This window comes from Acinonyx jubatus, chromosome E4 (assembly GCF_027475565.1).
Source record: "Acinonyx jubatus isolate Ajub_Pintada_27869175 chromosome E4, VMU_Ajub_asm_v1.0, whole genome shotgun sequence".
Lineage (NCBI taxonomy): Eukaryota > Metazoa > Chordata > Mammalia > Carnivora > Felidae > Acinonyx > Acinonyx jubatus.
In genome coordinates this window covers 4663261-4682213 of record NC_069395.1, presented here as the reverse complement: position 1 = coordinate 4682213, position 18953 = coordinate 4663261, and the positions used below count along the sequence as shown (strand labels likewise).

At 57.1% G+C, this 18953-nt stretch overlaps 1 protein-coding gene across 4 annotated transcripts in view; it reads left to right on the top strand.

The window, feature by feature from the left end:
- The window catches only part of KCNJ10 (potassium inwardly rectifying channel subfamily J member 10), a 28890-nt gene extending 12979 nt beyond the window's left edge, over nt 1-15911 (top strand). For 3 of the 4 annotated variants that reach the window (XM_015083787.3, XM_027048708.2, XM_027048705.2), the window contains one exon: nt 11882-15911. In XM_015083787.3, the coding sequence (XP_014939273.2) occupies nt 11882-13021 (1140 nt within the window). In that variant the 3' untranslated portion in view covers nt 13022-15911. Of the gene's footprint in view, nt 1-11579; nt 11770-11881 lie in introns of all 4 variants that reach the window. The other variant, XM_027048706.2, reaches the window with a different exon arrangement.
- Nucleotides 15912-18953: the final 3042 nt, after the last annotated feature.

The following is an 18953-nucleotide window of genomic DNA, read 5'->3' as shown; positions in this document are numbered from 1 at the left end:
CTTAGGTGAGGAAACTGAGCCCCGCAGAGATTAAGAGATTGACTGGAGTTCCCATAGCTAGAAAAGGACCCAGACCAGGATGGCAAATAGTGGGAAAGAATAGGTAAGGACTTTGGCTGTGACCCAGACAGGCCAGTAAAACTAATAGGCTTTGCTTGCGAGGCCAACTCCGCTTGACTGAAATGGTTCTCTGGGCCACCATGTTGAGGAAGATTCTGAGGCTCAGCGAGCAAAGGTCTGAACGGGTGATATCTGCTAGGGGTGGGGGGGTGGGGTGTGCGATGGCCCCCAGGCTGTGTGGTTGACATCCCCTTCCCCCGGGGTCAGACTGGGGGTTTCCAGTCTAAGTCCTTCCTCTATGTTAAACAATTGGGTTAAACACAGAGACGGGCAGCTTATGAGATAACTACGGCTGGTCACCACCTTCCGGGGGCTGGCGGTCTCTGGAGAAGGAGCCGGACGTGCTACACGGAAGATGTGGCAGGGAGACAGCGGGCGTCTGCCGAGGGCTCCGAGGCTGGGGAAGCGCAGGAGCCCCTCGCGGGCACAAGCAGGCCGACTGAAGGCCATGGTCAAGAGTGAACGGTCGCTCTACGGCCAGAAGAGGGGGTGCTTAGGGACAAGTGCTGGAAGAAGAGGCTGTGGCCATCAGAGTAGAATGGGATGGGGGGTGGGGAGGGTATGTCAGGAAGCTGCCAAAGCCGTGGAGCCCATCAGATTTCAGGCAGAACGATGGGATGGGAGGCATCCGTGTTGTTGAAGGGCCTGGGGCAGCTGAGGGGAGCAGGGGAGGAAGGTGAGGCCGGAGGCAGGGAGGCCAGATCACTGCAGCGCCTGGCGGAGGTGAGGGAGAATCCAAGGCTGAACTAAGGCCGCCTCAGGGGAGACGGAGAGACGCCCACCCGGATGTGGGGCTGGAGGGGAGCCCAGGGTGACTCTAAGGTTCTGAATGGATGACAGTTCTGTGAAGAGGGGACAGCCCGAGGGGACTCCCTCCACCCCTCCACAGGCGTCGAGCACGCTGACGCTGGAATGCTCCAGATAGAGGGCAGAGGTGAGGAGGGGTGAGGAGGGAGGGCTGGGCAGCTGAGGAAGGGCCACAGAGTGGCGGGAGATGAACACCAAGGGTGGGGCCCACAGTCAGGGGCAGAGGAGAGGCCACGGCAAAAGGGCTGGGTGCAGAGGAAACAGCCAGGCACGAGTGGCAGAGAGCCTGGAGGACAGGCGGGGAGGGAGAGAGGGCTCCGCGACCTGGGGACCCTGCACCGAGCGCTCCTGGAAGCCCCCACCTCCACGGGCAGGCCCTGCGCCAGCCTCCGTGCAGGTGAAGGGAAGGGAAACGCAGAGACTTTAACCCATTTGCCCCAAATCTCGAAGCCTGGAAGGAGCAGGGCCATTTAAGAGGGGACCGACGTCTCCCAAACCAGGGGCCGGGGGCAGGGAGTCCCCACCACATCGCAAGAAGGGCCAGAGGACAGAGTGCCAAGAAGGGACCACCGGCCCCGGGGCCAGGTGCTGCAGACTGCTGGCGTCAAGGCCCCGGAAACGCCCTTGGCTGTGGCGATGGGAAGGTCAGCTGTGACCTTGGAGAGAGCTCCAGAGCACTAACCACCGCCAGCTTGCGACCGAGGGCACTTGCCTCTAACGTGCTCTGTGGTGGCGGATGCTTTTACCTTTGCTGCTATTAAGTATTAACAGATCGAACCATTTGATATTGCTGACACGGGACCTGGTTTTTTGTTTTGATTGGCAATTTCTTATGGTTCAACCTAACGGTGAAAGGAGAGAGCTGGGGAGGGGGCCGGAGACGTTGGATGGGGTAGGAGTCGGGGGGGGGGGGGGGGGGGGGGGGAGCAGGCAGGGAGCACGCAGAGCAGTGGAGCCCTGCCCCCTGGTGGCAGGGAGGTAATCTCCCGCGCGGGGCTGAGGGGCACGTCTGGTGACAGCCTGGTCTCCTCCACTCCCCCGCACCTGTCTGCGCTCTGGACGGCCCCTCGGCGCAGCTGGGGGCGAACTCTCCCACTCATAACCAACCTCTCCGCGAGGATGATGCCCTCAGCCAGCATCTTGGGGCATCAGCTGGGTATAGATTCCCCCGTGGAGACTCTCAGGAGCCCCGCAGACCTCTCTCCTCGCCCTGCTTCTACCCAACCCGCCCAGACCCTCCGAGGTCTCCCCCGTCGAGGTGAGGAGGGGTGGGTTGACATCTAGGGGCAGTTGTTGCTCTGAGGTGAGGACCCAAGCGGGGCCAGGCCGGGAGGCTCTTGGGATTGCCGGGGCTGGGACTGAGGGGGCAGTGGCACACCCTTCGTCCTCAGCTGAACCCTGCCCGGAGCCAAGTTCCCCGCACAGGACCGGGATGTGCGGCCTCACTGCCCCAGACGCTGGGTAGGAGCGGGCACTGGCCCGCGTGATGAGTCTGGGAGGGAGGTGTGCTCGGGGTAGGGGTGAAGGGTGGGGAGGCAGGGGCGTCAAGGAGGCGGTGCCCATTTGCCGCACGTGACCGGAAGTCATCCTCCATCTAGCTGGGGAAAGAGGGGGTCCCCGAGATGCCACCCTCTGGGCAGTTCTCTGCAGAAACATGGTTCCCTGTTTGCAGGGGGCAAGAGACACTGCCGGGGGGGATGGGGGCAGAGGAAGGGGCAGTGCTCCCCGATCAGCCCACGCTGACAGGCAGGGGTGGTGCCTGGACGGAGGAGAAAATCTGACATGGCCCCATCTGTGTCCCTCCCTCTCTTGACTGGAAAACACACAGAGGGGTCAGCAGGGCCAGACAGGGGTCACAGGCTCCCAGGAAATGCTTTGACGGCTTTTATCCTCTCTTTTGATCAGACTAGGAGAACTTTCCAAACGTTGACACAAGGGAAGAAAAGCCTATTCTTCCCTGGGCCAGGGCCTTGGTGTCAGGCCGAGGCCAGAGGATGGGAGGGAAGGGGACGGAGGCCGAGGGTGGCGGGCAGAGGGAATAGTGACTCAGCTGGAAAGGCAGGCCCCCCGGACACGCTCGCTGCCCTCCTGTCCCCACCTCCACCTCCAGGGAGCATCTGGCTTCCTTTCTATTTGTTTATTTTCTTTGGGGCAGGACAGGAGGGAGATTAATGAATAAAGCCATCCCGTCTGAAAAGAACCCCAAACCAACTCCATTTTTCTTGCAGCCTCGAACGCTTATGTAACCCGGCGCTTTTCTTACTGGCCTCCCTCTTATACCCGTCCCTCTTCCCCTCTCCCCCTCTCTGCGTTAAGAGCACTCGGAAGCCCAGAACTGCTTCTTTTCAGGCCCCAAAGCTGCCCAGCCATCTCCTTGGAAGCCTCCAGGGTCGCTATTCAACTTGGAGTCAGTGGCCAAAGAAGAGATAATATATTTGGGGACAGGAGGCTGAGTGGCTGTTTCCTCTCTCTGTCTCCCAACGTGGGGGGAGGGCTCGGGCTGGACGCGGGGTCTTAAAGCCAGGAGGGACCTTGATAATCCTCAGACACAGCGCCCCGGAGACGGACCCACCGACTGGTCCTGAAAGGCAGAAGGGAGGGAATGTTCCCTGAGAAGATACAGACATGAGCCCTCACCTGTCACACGTCGGATGTCCTTGAAATCTGTTTTGTCTTTTAAATTAGGTAAAATTTTCATTCCACTCTCTGTCTGTTGTTGGTTTAGGATGAAAATAAGATTTCCCCTCAAAGTCTTTGAGCAAAATTGAAACCACAGGAAAGATGCATTTAAGCCTGTGGCCTTGAGGACCTCCTGGCCCACTAGTCTGAGAAGTGGGGGGCCAATGCAACAAACGCCCTTAATCCCCGATTAAGGAAACGATGGTTTGATGGGCTCGGACACTGCCCAAGGTCACCGCTGTCAGTGGCAGAGAGGAGGCTGGCCCCTAAGTTTCTTGCTTCCCCGTCCAGCCCACTCTGCACGCGGTAACATTGCCTCTTAGCTCCTGGCAGGGTCTTAAAACACCCTTGTTTTTTGCCTCCTTCCACCTCCAGGATGTTGTGCTCAGACACACGCCTTGCTCACTGTCCCGGGTGAGCCTGGCCTCGGGTTCTGAGGCCGATGGTGCCCCATACCCCTCAGTTTGTGTACAGGGCTTGCCCCACACACAGCACTTGAGCGAGGTGGGCAGGTGCCGGCACGGATCCCGCGGGTACCCCAAAGGCGGTTTCCAGCCACCCGCTCATGATGCCCACGCCCCCTAGTGGTGGCTTCAGGGACACCTTTGAGCCTAAAGCGACTGGACTGATTCACAGCAAGAGCGGGTCCCTGAGGAAACTGCCCCCCTTTCTGATCCCATTTCCAGCCCCTAGATCAAGAGGCTCTTTCCTGGAGGGAGGAAGCGGGGAGAACAGGAGGGTAGGGGGCTTACACTGCCTCTCCTGACCCCTGGGCCTCAGGATGTAGACGGAGGGCAGAGTGTGATGGGGAATTCACAGGTCTGAGCTCTGCCTGCACCTCGCCACCTTCACAAAGCACATCTCCAGGGTGAGACACGGGAGGCTGAGGGACGATCCAGACAGATGTGCGCGGGGGGAGCAGACCGACAGGAAGGTGACAAGGACGGAAGGGGAAACGCACGTTAGTATCAGCCGGCAGGACGTACCAGGGGCCGAGTGGGCAGCAAGGAAGGCGGAAGAGGTGGGAAGGCAATTGGGAGCAGGGTCCGAGGAGGAAATGGGGACAGTAGGGACCTGCCACGCCAGCCTAAGAGAACAGATCATGGGACGCAGAGATCACAATAAAAGAGCATCACCGCCAATCATGAGATGCACTCTGGATGTCACTGCTGGGGACACTGCTGTCCTGCTAACCTGTCAGCAGGTCGAAGCGTCACCTCCTCTGGTGGCTGAGTGTGGAACTTGCCCAGTGGAGGCAAATTCACTAGTATTAGCCTGAAGCTATAGGAGGAAGGACTTTGGAATCCAGCCAAAAGCTTGGCTCTGTTGCTTGTAAGTTATGTCTCCTGGCCTCCCCGAATGTCAGCTTCATCCCCTCCCCTCCCCTTCCTTGCCCTCCCCTTTCCTTCCCCTCTCTCTCCTCCCCTTCCCTGGAAGCACCTTCTCTCTGACCCCCTAGCCCCCAGCCTCCAAGTGTCTAAATCCTGGCTAACCTTCAGACCCGCCGGTCCCAATGCCACCTTTCTCTGTAAAAGCCTTTCTTGAGTGAGACAGCCAGGTGTGGAGGGAAAACCCAACTCCTGGCTGGTAGTCACTGAGTTGGTTTCCTGGCCTAAAAGGGGATACTAACATTCTTATGGAGTGCTCCCTTGAGCCAAATGTCGCCTTTCCCTTTGCACATCCCCCCAGTGCCTCACGGATACTGTGGCCCTTACCACCTCCTGCCTGCTTTATGGCTGCCTCCCTTTGGGCTTGGCAGGTCCTCAAGGCCAGAACCTACGTCGAATTCATCTCTGTGACTCCGGGGTCTGTCGTCCTTAGAATCTGGCACGCAGGAGACGCTGAAGAAAGCGTCTGTCGTGTAAATGCGTGAAACTGCCGGGTTCTTCCCCCGCGGCGGCCGCGTCATTACACACGAGGACATCTTTTCCTTGCTTGCACATCTGTTAGTGTTGGCGACCAGTTATTGGGGTTTCCGTGTGTTCAGGAGAAAGAGAAAACATATGAAAAGTCAAGAGCAGACAAAGAGGGAGGGAGGATGGAGAGCCTCGGAGGAGAGGCTCTGGGCCCGAGCGAAGTTCTGTCCGTCCGTGCGGGACGAGAGCTCCCACCGTGTGGGAAGGGGCGGTCCGTTCTCTCCCTTCTGCTCATTCGCTCACTCCAGAAATACTCCTGGAGCACCTACTATGTGTCCTAATCGTACGTCAGGGTAGTGAAAACGTAGTATGCCTGGATCCTTACTTCAGTAAGCTTATTTGTAGCAGAAGATGGGCGCTATGCCAGATCGATGTCTCATAAAACGTACAGACGGTGATATATATGCGCGTGTATATGGAGGGTCAGAGGAGGGAGGTATTAAGTGAAGCCGTGGGGATCAGGGGCTTCATTTATCCTGGGCTCTGAAGGATATTTCGGTACGTAGGGACAAGGACAGAGGGGAGGCGAGGGAGGGAGAAGAGCACGGATGCATGGGTGCGTAGGGCAGGGACCAGCTGGTTTGCCCAAAGCCGTAGGAGAAAAGAGGTGGGAGATGAGGCTGGAAAGGAGGTTTGCAAACAGATCAGGGAAGGCCACCTATGCCCGGCTGAGTCTGGTCTCTCCTAGATCGATAACGCAGAGACACGGACATTTCCTGAGCTGGGGACGGCACTGAGACGGTGACACTATAATGAAAAGCCGGTGGGCTCGTGAGACAGGGGACCCGAGCCTGAGACCAGCCGCACACTCCAAGTCAGTCACCTCCCCCAGCCTCAGGTTCCTCCGCCATGAGACAAGGAGTCTGATCTTAATCCCCCGTAGGTACTGAACCTGGGTAAATGCTCTCGGGTTCGTGATCGGAGGTGTGCTTCGGGGAGAGAGAGCGGGCGTCGCAGTGCGGGAAGGACTCGGGGAGAGAAGGAGCGGACAGGTGAGTGGGAGGCCGAAAGGCAGAGAGGACCCGACGTCAGGCCGGGAGATGAGAGGAAGGGACACGAGTGGAAATTGGCAGTTGTGTGACGCATGTTGGCGTGGCGAGAGTCTGAGTGTGGTAACTCAGGATGATGGCGTCCTCAGCTGTTCGGGAACCCAGGATTCGTTCACATCGGGGAATGAACACAGGTGGTGTTAGGGCCCAAAGCTCCTTTCAGGCAAGTCGTCACAGGAAACAGATGGAGCCTTTGCCCAGGGTCCCTTCCCTGCCTCTCCAACCTGACCGGTTTTAGAAGGTGCACGGCTCTCCCCTGTGCCTTCTGCCACGGCCCCGGGTGGGGGTTGACACATCTTTTCCAGGCACGTAACTTGGCGTAGCTCACTCCCCTGCCCACCGCCACGGCCAGGCTCAGTCTCTCTCTGCATCTGGCGTGGCCCACTCCTGTGTCCACGGCCACGGCCACGCTCAGGCTCTCTCTGCATCTGGCGTGGCCCACTCCCGTGTCCACGGCCACGGCCACGCTCAGGCTCTCTCTCCATCTGGCGTGGCCCACTCCCGTGTCCACGGCCACGGCCACGCTCAGGCTCTCTCTCCATCTGGCGTGGCCCACTCCCGTGTCCACGGCCACGGCCACGCTCAGGCTCTCTCTCCATCTGGCGTGGCCCACTCCCGTGTCCACGGCCACGGCCACGCTCAGGCTCTCTCTGCATCTGGCGTGGCCCACTCCCGTGTCCACGGCCACGGCCACGCTCAGGCTCTCTCTCCATCTGGTGTGGCCCACTCCCCTGCCCACCACCACGGCCAGGCTCAGTCTCTCTCTCCATCTGGCGTGGCCCACTCCCCTGCCCACCGCCACGGCCAGGCTCAGTCTCTCTCTCCATCTGGCGTGGCCCACTCCCGTGTCCACGGCCACGGCCAAGCTGTCTCTCTCTCCATCCTCCCGCTGACCCAGAGGAGAGATGGACGGGTGCCTTGGGACTTGCTTTCTCCTGCCTCTGAAGCTCGTATCTGTAACCCCCTGCAGCATTAGTGGAGGCAGGGTAAGCCTGGGTCCCTCCCCCTGTGTCGCGGCTCCACCTCGAGGTCTCCGGAGGCTCGGCGGCCAGTCTCCCGGGAGCTAAACCAAGGCTGCAGCCCTCACTCAGGCCTCTCTGGGTCCGGATCAGCTTTCATCCCCTTCCTCAGTCTTTGGTAATAAACTGTACCCGGTGCTGGGGAAACAGGCGAGAGTCACGGTCCACGGCCTTAAATGAAGACCTCACAGCTGACAAACAACGGCAGAGCGCTCAGATGGTCTAACGTAGGAACGTGTACAAGGCCCAGGCTTCACGGACCCACGCTGGGGTGAGGCCTGGGGGATGGGGAGCACCGATTATTTCTTGGATGGTCAGGGAAGGCTTCAAAAAGGGGGCAAGTCACCCTCGAGTCGAGTTTTGAGAGATCGGCAGGAGGTCCTCAGGCAGGCACGGAGCCAGCGATGCCACGGCAGGTCCAAAGGCAGAAAGGGTGAAGCGGTGAGGCCCTCCGCGGAGCTGGAGCCCGGGGTGCGGGTGGACAAGCGGCAGGAATCATGCCGCCAACTAGGCAGAGACTAAACCATGCAGGGCCTTGAATGTTAGGCTCAGAGGTTGCATTTGATCCCCAAAGCAGTAGGATTGATTTAATCACGACGGTCACGACAGCTGGGTGTCCTTGCTCCAGAGCAGAGCTGTGCTCCAGAGGGGCTCTGACAAACCCACCCATTCTGGAGAATAACTGACTCCTGAGCTCGCAGGCGAATCCAGGTTACCTGCAGCGTGAGGGTCTGAAGCTGGGGGGAAGCGGGCTGGACACCCCCGTGGGTCTGATGGCCCTGGTCTTAGAGAAAGAATCCTTAGTACATTCCTTAAAGACTGGAGAAGTTGATGGTGTCCCCTTCCGTCTGTTCACCACTTGGGGGCTGGTTTCACCGTCAGACTGTGTCCCTGGGATCTGGCTGGGACTGGGTTGGGGACACAGCACCCCTGGAGGCAGGACTGTGTGTGTGCCCGGCAGGGCTGGGGCTGCTCCCTTCCCAGGAGCCCGGCCAGCTTGGGGGTGGGGGCGTGGCGGATTGTTTGTCCGCTTCTGCCTCTCGCCCCCTCGGAGAACAAAGCTGCCTGGCCGTGGGAGGTGGTGTGGCAGCTGGGGGACAGCCGGACGAGGCGGAGAGAAAGGCTGGCACCGCAGGCACGCAGCTGGAGGCGGCTGTCACAACAGAGTTCCAGCCAGCGGCCAAAATCTCCGTCCGGTGCCGTGAACGCCCAGCCCCGACGCCGGGCTCCGTGTTCCCTGCACAGGGCCCCGCAGAGGCGCTTTCCCCAGACCACGGCACCCGTGAGAATGGACCCGGGTACACGGAAGCGGTTGTTGCAAAAGTCCTGGGGGCGCCTGGCTGGCTCGGTTGGTGGGGTGCGTGACTCTTGATCTCGGGGTTGGGAGTTCAAGCCCCGCGTTGGGTGTGGAATCTACTTAAAAACAACAACAACAATAAATAAATAAATAAAATAAAAAAAAAAAAAAAAAAAAGCGTTCTGGACCGGATCCCAAAGCCCTGGGTTCTGGTTCCAACTCTACCATTAATCTGTTCTTACTTCATAGTGTGACGGCCAAATTCCATATTTTACGGACTGCGATGGGATAACATCATCACAGGCTACTGTTTGGGGAGGATAAGCGAGGCTTCCCTTGGGCCCCAAGAGCTTCCGTTCCTGAAGTCAGGCGGAATCTTTCCTCAGCACAAAGCTAGGACTTTGAGGATGGGTCCCTGAATGTCGCCATAGGACGTCCGGGGTAGAGATGGCGCGGAAGGGGTAGACATCCTGTCCCCCGTGAGGGTAGGTGAGAGCCTGCACCTCCTCTGTGGACTCTCCACGAAGTGCCAGTCCATCCTGCCCTTGGACACCCCCAGGCACGGAGCGCTGTCTGCCTCCCGAGAAGCTCTTTCACGTTTGGCTGTCCTGATTGTTACATTGTGCCTTGTCATCTAGATCTGGAATCTTTTCCTCTGTGGTGTGGATTCATCGGTGCTGGCGGTTCCTCTTGGAGCTCCAAGAGCAGGTCCAAACCCCTGTTCGTGTGATCGCCCTTCAAACCAAGTATTTGTGATCCGGAATTGCTCAGATAATTTTGGGGCCCAAATATGCAACCCAACATTTATCCTTTTTGTTAGACTTAGCCCATTCCTCTGGCTCCTTTTGGGTCCTAATTCTGCCCCATACCTTGCATTTGCGATCTGTCCCAGCTTTGTGTCACCCTCGTAACTGGTGGCCGCGTGTTCTATAGTTCTGAATAAAATTAATGTTGCAAACAGGGGCGCCTGGGTGGCTCAGTCGGCTAAGCGTCTGACTCTTGGTTTCGGCTCAGGTCACGAACTCACGGTTTGTGAGTTCGAGCCCTGCATCAGGCTCTCTGCTGACAGTGAGGAGCCTGCTTGGGATTCTCTCTCCTTCTCTGTGCCGCCCTAAGGGCACCTGGGTGGCTCAGTCGGTTAAGCGTCCGACTTGGGCTCAGGTCATGATCTCACGGTTCAAGAGTTCAAGTCCTGCATCAGCGGACAGCCCAGAGCCTGGAGCCTGCTTCCGATTCTGTGTCTCCCTCCCTCTCTCTCTCTGCCCCTCCCTCACTCGTGCTCTGTCTCTCTCTCTCAAAAATAAATAAAAACATTAAAAAAATAAAAAAAAAGAAACTAAAATAAAAAAATTATGTTCACTCATCCACAGCTTTCCAGGGCTTCCTCCATCCGCTAATAGTTCCTCAGAGTCTCTCAGGAAGGTTCCACATCTTTTCCAGTTTGAGGATCAAACGAGAAGCCACACTAATGGGCGAGCTTTAAAATGGTAGAGATGCGGGGGCTGTGCTTTGTCTTTACTGCTGCTATTGAGTGCTGAAGGGGGCTATACCTGGGCTCGAAATCGTAATTCTCCAAACCTCAGAATTATAAAGCTTCCCCTTTGCTCCAAAGTAGATAAGGGTATTGGGAAGTGGACAAAGGTCCCAAGTGGTCGAGCGCTGGTAAGTAGGCTCCTGGCTGCCTCTGAACATTCTGGGATTCTCATCCATTGGTGACCGCCAATTCAGGGTCTATTTGGGTGGGGGGTTTAAACAGGCCCAAATAATTTAGTTTTCCAGATGTCGGGCCGTGGGGAAGATGGGGTAAGGGAGCAACGTGAAGAATGATGATGCGATGGCCCAGATTTTTTGGAGTGGAGAAGGAGATGAGCTTCTCTGTTCTCCAAGTAGGACCCAAATCCCCGGAGATCACCCTCCTCCTTCCCAGAAGGTCTGGTCATCAGATCCAGAGTCCAAGGGTTCAGTGATTGAAATCCTATCTCTGCTGGAAAAGTACAAGCTACTCCTTGGGCAGAGCTACCGGCACCTTGCGTGAAGCGAGCTGTCTCCTATTTCGGAGCCTTGTCCCACTTTCTTCCATCAGGACAAACAGCGATCCTGAATTTGAGCTTGTGCGGACGTGACTGCTAATCCACACCAACTCTCCTACCTCACCCGGTCAAGGCCACTTTGCCGCCCCTGACCTGGCATTTCCCTCTGCACCGCCAGGAGGCCTCGGCGTGGTGGTTCCCTCCTCCTTTCCCATCGCTCAGCTCTTTCTGCTCAGGTCCTGCCCGTGCTATTCCCAACGCCACCTGACCCAGACCGAATCCCCCCGGATGATGCAAATAGATGATGGTGATGGCGATGATAAAGTAGTAATAATAATATGCAGTGAAACGGTCCAGGTCCTTAGAAAACATCTCAGAGGGTAGCAGGTTGGGCAGTTTCCGCTGTTTTCTGAGCCAGATGAGTCCCCTGGTTGTCACCAGTGAGTACTGCCCTGGGGCTAGGGGAAAGGCAGGGAAATGAAGGGTTTGTGTGTTTTCAGGAGCGGGGGGTGGCCTGGAAGGATTTCAACAGGATAGTCTTTCTTGCCCTGCCATTCATGAGGGTGGGGAGGGATCCTATTTCAGAATTAGAGATCTTGACGGAACTGGTTTTGCGGGGAAGAGAGACCAGTAGAACGCTTTCCTCTGGCCCCACCTTCCAGGACCTGTGCTTGTCACAGAGAATCACAAAGATCAGACTTCCCTGCAATTATCTGCTCCCTGAATGTGTGTCTGGCTCACCAGGCTGGGAGTTCTTGGAGAGCAAGGGTGAGGTCATTTGCATTGTTGGCTTACCAGCGTCCTGCACAGCGCCCGGCGAATAGCGAGTGCTCAGTAAATATGCGCTAAATGGTAAGATCGGTGACCCCGAGACGCACGTCACTTCTTCCTTCGCCGTGGGCGGTGGCCAGGAGTTGGCTGGCTTCCTGCAATAACCCCCGTTATGCCGTCTCGCTCCTTCCAGATGACGTCGGTGGCCAAGGTGTACTACAGTCAGACCACTCAGACAGAGAGCCGGCCCCTCGTGGGCCCAGGGGTCCGACGGCGGAGGGTCCTGACAAAAGACGGCCGCAGCAACGTCAGAATGGAGCACATCGCCGACAAGCGCTTCCTGTACCTCAAGGACCTGTGGACGACCTTCATCGACATGCAGTGGCGCTACAAGCTCCTGCTCTTCTCCGCGACCTTCGCGGGCACCTGGTTCCTCTTCGGCGTGGTGTGGTACCTGGTGGCCGTGGCCCACGGAGACCTGCTGGAGCTGGGCCCCCCGGCCAACCACACCCCCTGCGTGGTGCAGGTGCACACGCTCACGGGGGCCTTCCTCTTCTCCCTCGAGTCCCAGACCACCATCGGCTACGGCTTCCGCTACATCAGCGAGGAGTGCCCGCTGGCCATCGTGCTGCTGATCGCCCAGCTGGTGCTCACCACCATCCTGGAAATCTTCATCACGGGCACCTTCCTGGCGAAGATCGCGCGGCCCAAGAAGCGGGCCGAGACCATCCGTTTCAGCCAGCACGCGGTCGTGGCCGCCCACGACGGGAAGCCCTGCCTCATGATCCGCGTTGCCAACATGCGGAAGAGCCTCCTCATCGGCTGCCAGGTGACAGGCAAACTGCTCCAGACCCACCAGACCAAAGAGGGCGAGAACATCCGGCTCAACCAGGTCAACGTGACTTTCCAAGTGGACACGGCCTCGGACAGCCCCTTCCTCATTCTGCCCCTCACGTTCTACCACGTGGTGGATGAGACCAGTCCCTTGAAAGACCTCCCCCTTCGCAGCGGGGAGGGGGACTTCGAGCTGGTGCTGATCCTAAGTGGGACGGTGGAATCCACCAGCGCCACCTGCCAGGTGCGCACCTCCTACCTGCCGGAGGAGATCCTCTGGGGCTACGAGTTCACGCCCGCCATCTCGCTGTCAGCCAGTGGCAAATACATAGCTGACTTCAGCCTTTTTGACCAGGTTGTGAAGGTGGCCCCTCCCAGCGGCCTCCGCGACAGCGCGGTGCGCTACGGAGACCCCGAGAAGCTCAAGTTGGAGGAGTCCTTAAGGGAGCAAGCGGAGAAGGAGGGTAGTGCCCTAAGTGTGCGCATCAGCAACGTCTGATGGCCCGCGGCCCCACCCGCCCCTGTCTCTCTGGTCTTTCCTCTTTCGGCAGCCCGGGTGAGGGCTGTTGATACCCAGGCTAGCTGGAGAGCCCCCGGAACCACCCATTCTCCACTCCCTCCGCTTTAACCTGGCGGCCTGTGGGTAGGCGAGGCCAACTGGAGTCCGAGCTTTCCTTCCATCGTCCCCTTCAGCCCACCCCACCCATCCCCAAGACACGCAACTCCCCGACACCAGGATGGGGGAAGGAGAGGGAAGATTAAGGCTGAAGTGGCTCAGAACGCATCAGCCATGCTTGGAGACCCACATCAGGAGGACCATGCAGTTGGATGGACAGACTCCCCCGCCCCCCCCCCCCCCCCACCGCCACCACCACCACCACCGTGAAATTTGGTGACCTGGGGCCGGAGCCCCCACCCGCCTCTAATTTCCCACCCAGCTAGTTCCCTAAGGCAAGACTCTGATGGTTGTTTTGGAGTCCGCGCCCTCAGAAATACGGGAATCCGGAATTAATTGATCCTGGGTTCTCTACCAACCCCTGTTGAAAGGAGTCAGGGTCTCTCATAGCGTAATTTCTGCTGGCACATTCTGACTAGAACCTTGGTCACCCCCGTTTTCCTTTCTATCTTCTCCAGTGGACCCTGTCTTAGGATAGCCAGTTTTCTCACAAAGCCGCCTCTTCTCTCAGAGAATAGAGGTTGACGGGCGCCCATCCCGGAATCTGAACCCTTTGGTGTGGAGTGACGAATGCAGAGCCCTAGTCCAAAGCCCTGACCCTATCCTCCAGACAGCCCTGGGGGGGATCTGTCTCCTGTGACCCGTGGATGGGATGGCCCTTGCCGGTATGTTCCCAACCCCCACGGAAAGGTCTGGAAATGGTGTTCCAGGTACTTACAGGGCACAGATTCCCAAGGAAAGCGACATTAACCCTACCATGCAGGATGAGTACATTCTCAGACCTCCAGACTGCTGTGTGGAGCCTCTGGGAATTGGGGGCGCTTTATTAGGGTTTGGGCTGGGACAGAACTCTGGCTGGTGGACACCATTCTCCCTGTCACCCTTCTGAAGTGTCAGCTGTTTCACTAGGCAGTGCTGGGAGGGAGGGAGACTATACTTCCTGACCCAACCACCGGGGTCTCCCCGAGCCATTCCCGAGACTTGGGCAAAGTGGGCACCGGTCCCATCTCCACTCCCCTCTGCCGTGAAGAGGAAGAAGTTAAAGGGTACGCTTTAGATCAACCTCAGGCCAGTCCTTGTTCCCTGGTGGGGACTGTGGGAGGGGCCAAGAAGGGCGTTTGGGCACCAGAACGTTCTCTAAAGCCCCAAACCCCAAAAGTGCCTCCTGGTCTCATTTAGGTGCCAAGGAACTGCCCCCGTGCCCCCACGGTGGCTTGGCATAGAGTCCTTGTGCGAATGCAGTGGCAGTTTAAGGTGGACTCAGCCAACCGTTACGAGCTCCAACACTCGCACAGGCCGTGGACACGCGTCTGCGTGCCGAGCTTCGGAGAAACCCACGGTTCTGAGGCTGGACCTGTGGTCACGGCTCACGCGACTGCACCAGGCCCTCTTCTACGTAGCTCTCCTTGAACTCAACTCCGTTTTGAAACTGAAGACCCTTCGTTCTTCCCTGACCGTAAACCCCACCAACGCTCCCTAGCTCTCAAGAAAACGAGAACCAGAAAAACTTGAAAATCTGATACAGAGAACAGAAGGCAAAGAGCCAGTTTCTGGGCTCTCGACTTTATTCAACGTTAGACTTCCCTGATTTCTTTCTGTGTGTAAGGGCCCAAAATACTGGAGAGTGTGTGCGTGTGTGCGTGTGTGTACCTTCTCCATCAGCAAGCCATCCTGTGCTAGTTTCTTCTGTGCACGGCTGTGTCCCTCCTGAGGGAAATCCTCTCTCCCGAGTGCTCCGCTGTCTATTCTAGGCCCCCAGACTCAGATTCTTGCATAACAAAATAAGGACATGTTCTGCCTTAACCTTTTTGATTCTCCTCCCAGACCCCAGACTTTGCTCTAAGCTGCACTTTAAATCATACTGTCCTTTTAACACAACCTGGCTTCCTCAGCCATGAGCCTCCCTGGAGGACAACGCTTCCCCCCCACCCTAACCGGCTCTTCGTATCACCCCCTCTTCCTCGGAGCTGAAATCCTTTCTCCGGCTGTCGGACAAGCTTTATAAGCAGCCACGTCTGGTGAGCAGTGGGTCCCCTGACCACAGCAACCATGGACTTGGGATGTCAGGAGAGCACTGGGCACCCATGTTAACCGGGAGATTCCAGACGGGCAAACAAGCGACAGGGAGGGTACTCAGGGTGTGACGAAGACAGAGGGTGGTGCTGAGGGACCTGGTGAAATCACGAAGCCGGAGTCTCCCTTGGACGAGCGGACGAGTCGTAGGCGGAGGCTTGGGAAGTAGCACATGGTACAAATGGAAGGTTTACCTAAGGAGAAAGCGACAGAGATAATATATATATGTAGACAGATGTATGTACATAGATGTTTATAGGACCAAATATACTGAATGTACAGAAAGGAGATCTTAGCACGGGGGCAGTTCTGTTGCTCTGGTTCGGGGGGAGGGCTCCCCAGATTTCCAGACTTCTGCCCAGTGATCCTGGTCTCCGTGCGGAGACAGCTGATGGGGCTTTCAGGTTTGAGGATGGGAGAGGGAGGCGTGGAAGCCGCTCTTCAGACGCCCATGAGGCTGCTGACAACCCCTGCGTGCTGAGGCCCGGGAGGAGGGGGACAGGAGGACACGGGGGGAGGACCCTTGGGCCACGGGCATCTAGAGTCCACTTACGCTGCGTGCTCCGCCCCAGCAGTGTCCTGTCACTGTAGCACTTTTTTTTTTTTGGTTTTAAAATAAAAAGCACCTTCTGTTTCCTGGTCTTGAAGTCCGCTGTATTTCCTTCTTCTACAGGGGTGGGGGGGGGGGGACTGCAGCCCCAGCCCCGTGGCGCGCGGGCGGGGTGGGGGGGCTGTCACACCAGAAGCTGACCCCCCGGGGGGATGGGAGGCATGGATGGGGACGTCTCCACCCTAGACTCCAAACGCCAGGACTGCACAGGTGTTGGGCTGCGGACGAGCCCCGAGGCAGAGCCCCAGCCCTTGCCCGGGCTGCATCCGGCCCCGACACTGTCTATGCCGGGAGTCCTACTACCGGCACCGGGCACCGGGGAGGGCGGGGTGAAAAGGGGGAGTGGGGCCACCCGCCCCAGGGGAGGGTACAGTCCCACGGGAGGCTTCTGAAATCCTGACTCTGTGCTTCACCTCGTTAGCCACGGCCCACCCCTGCCAGCTAAGAAGACCGTGCAAAGATTGCCCTGTGAGGCCCCAGCAGGGAGGGGCAGGCAGTTCTCACACCGCTGCTGCAAGTCGGGGACGCTGCCCCCTCCCCTCGGCTGCTACCGGGTCCTCCCCGCGCCGGTTAACCTAGTGTCTCTGTAAGAAAACCCACCGCCCGGGCTGTAGCGTCCGTACGGCCCGTGGGCTTCAGATCGGCCGGTTCTGTCGAAGCACACGTGTCCAGGGACGGCTTTTCCGTTCCCCGCGTTCAGACGAAACCAGCTCTTTTTACCTGGTTAAAAAAGACGTGAGCTTCTTTGGCTTATTTTATTTTAGTCTGTTCACAACATGCTGCTAAACAAAATGGGACGAATCTCTGCTCTAAGTCAAAGCCAATCCTAGTACAGGCCGAACTCACAGGCCTGAGGGAAGGGAGGGTGGAGAGAGGCGGGGAGGGAAGAAGGGAGCATGTGGCCAGGCCCCTCCCCTTTCCCACTTCCCTCCCTCCTTCCGGGAGCCGCCTTCATCAACCTCGGGGGGCCTTTAGTTTAGCAAATCCCTTTCACACTTGACTTTGGTTTTTTTTTAAAGACCCAGAAATCTGGATATTGGCTCAGCTCAATCTGGGAAAGCCCAGGTGCTTTGGGTCCCGGGCACTGTGCCCTTCCAGCCGGTGATTCACGCGCCCGATTTCCCTTCCATGCTACCGTGTGCACGCACTCCTTACACATCCTCGAGGCTCTCCAAGCCCGTTCACTTAACTGTGGGCATCTTGCCCCGACATTCAGAGAAATGGGTTTCTCTTCTACACTTACCCAGCACTCACCCGAAAAAGATCCGGTTGTCGGTCCCCAGTCCCGAACCGTCTCTGACAAGAAGTAACACATCCCGGAGTCACTGACTCCTGTTCCCTAGAAATGGAAGGACAGAGGGAGGAGGAGGGAGAATATGGGTCTCATATCATCGTCAACAGATGTTTTACCCACGACATTTCGGCAAAACTAGTTTAGGGACGAGCCAGTTGTAAGACACGGGGGACGGAGGATGTACGAAACATCCAGTCCCTCAAACTTTGAAGAAACTTGCAAACTTGTGTGGAAAACAAGACAGAGTAACAAATCACGGGCACCGAGGCCAATGGCAGGTAGCATCCGCTAAGGAACAGGTATGCCATTCACAACACGTGCTAGAGAGTGAGACCTCGGGGGACAATACTTCACAGGGACAAGCACCAGGCAAGGGATGATAACAATCTACGAGGTCTGGCTAGAACACATTTGATGGAACGTTCAAGAAACATCAGCAAATGCTAAGTTCCTCTTACGTGGATGGTAAGAGTACCATTCGAGGAACAGGGATAGAAGACATGACACCGGCCATGAGGGATGGACGGCCTCACTGGGCTTTGCTCTGCTCTCCTGCGCAATTCCCTCCTGTCCGCCAACCCCAAGCCTTGCTAACTCTTACGACGCCCTTCTCAGACCAAAACGCCTGTTAAAAGCCATGGCTTGGGGCGCCCGGGTGGCTCAGTCGGTTGAGCGTCCGACTTCGGCTCAGGTCATGATCTCGCGGTGTGTGAGTTCGAGGCCCGCGTCGGGCTCTGTGCGGACAGCTCGGGGCCTAGAGCCTGCTTCGGATTCTGTGTCTCCCTCTCTCTCTCCGCCCCTCCCTTGCTCATGCTCTGTCTCTGTCTCAGAAATAAATAAACATTAAAAAAAAAAAAAAAAGCTATGGCTTCGCCACATACCCCCCTTTCATAGCACTTACCAGAGTGGCAACTTCACTTGTGAATGGATCTCACGGATGTCGGTCTTGCTCACCAGACTTTAAGTGCCATGTGAATGGGACTCATGTCAGGGTTTGGTCACGGGCACGGCTGGCACTTAGCCCAGGACCTGCATGTATGATACTCAAGAAGAAGGGAAGAGGGAGGGAAGGAACTTGCCTGGAGTTCACACCGCTAGTATACAGTGGAGCTCATACGTCTGTTAAACGCCCACAGAAGACTTAGGTAGCAGATTTCCTAAGGCAAGACGCAACTAACTGATTACAAACAAAAAATAGAACAGACACTAAACTCTACTGTTCTGCAACGAGAGATCATTTCCACTAGTTAAGGTCTAGGGAGAGTTGACATAGGAGTAGAGGTTGGAATCCGGCATCCAAGGACCAACAGTAGTTAAGTAAGTGAAAAGAAATTCGGCCCTTTGTAGATGGTATAGCATGAGCAAAAGCATAGCAGGAAGAAAGCACAAGGCTTAAGTAAGGGATGGGTAATAAAGCCGCAACAGAGGGCTTTATAGGTGAATAGATGGCAAAGGTAGGGTAATGGAGGGACTGAATGGCACGTTAAATGGCCCATTATTTTTTTCTGTAGGCAGTTGGGAGCCATTGCAAATGTTTGAGGAAGGAAAGGATCTAATTAAAGTGCTGTTTATGGCTATCAGCCTAGCAGCAGAATTGAGAGACAGGAGACACTAAACCAGTTAAAAGACCTACAAAAGCTTGGGGGGAGGGGTGGGGGGGGGAAGGTAAGCACCACAGACCCTCGTGTAGTGTAGGTGGTCAGGACGTATGATTAAGTGGAGTTGTTGGAGGTCTGGACTAAGGTACAGGATGCTGAGCCTGCAAAGAATTAGGAATC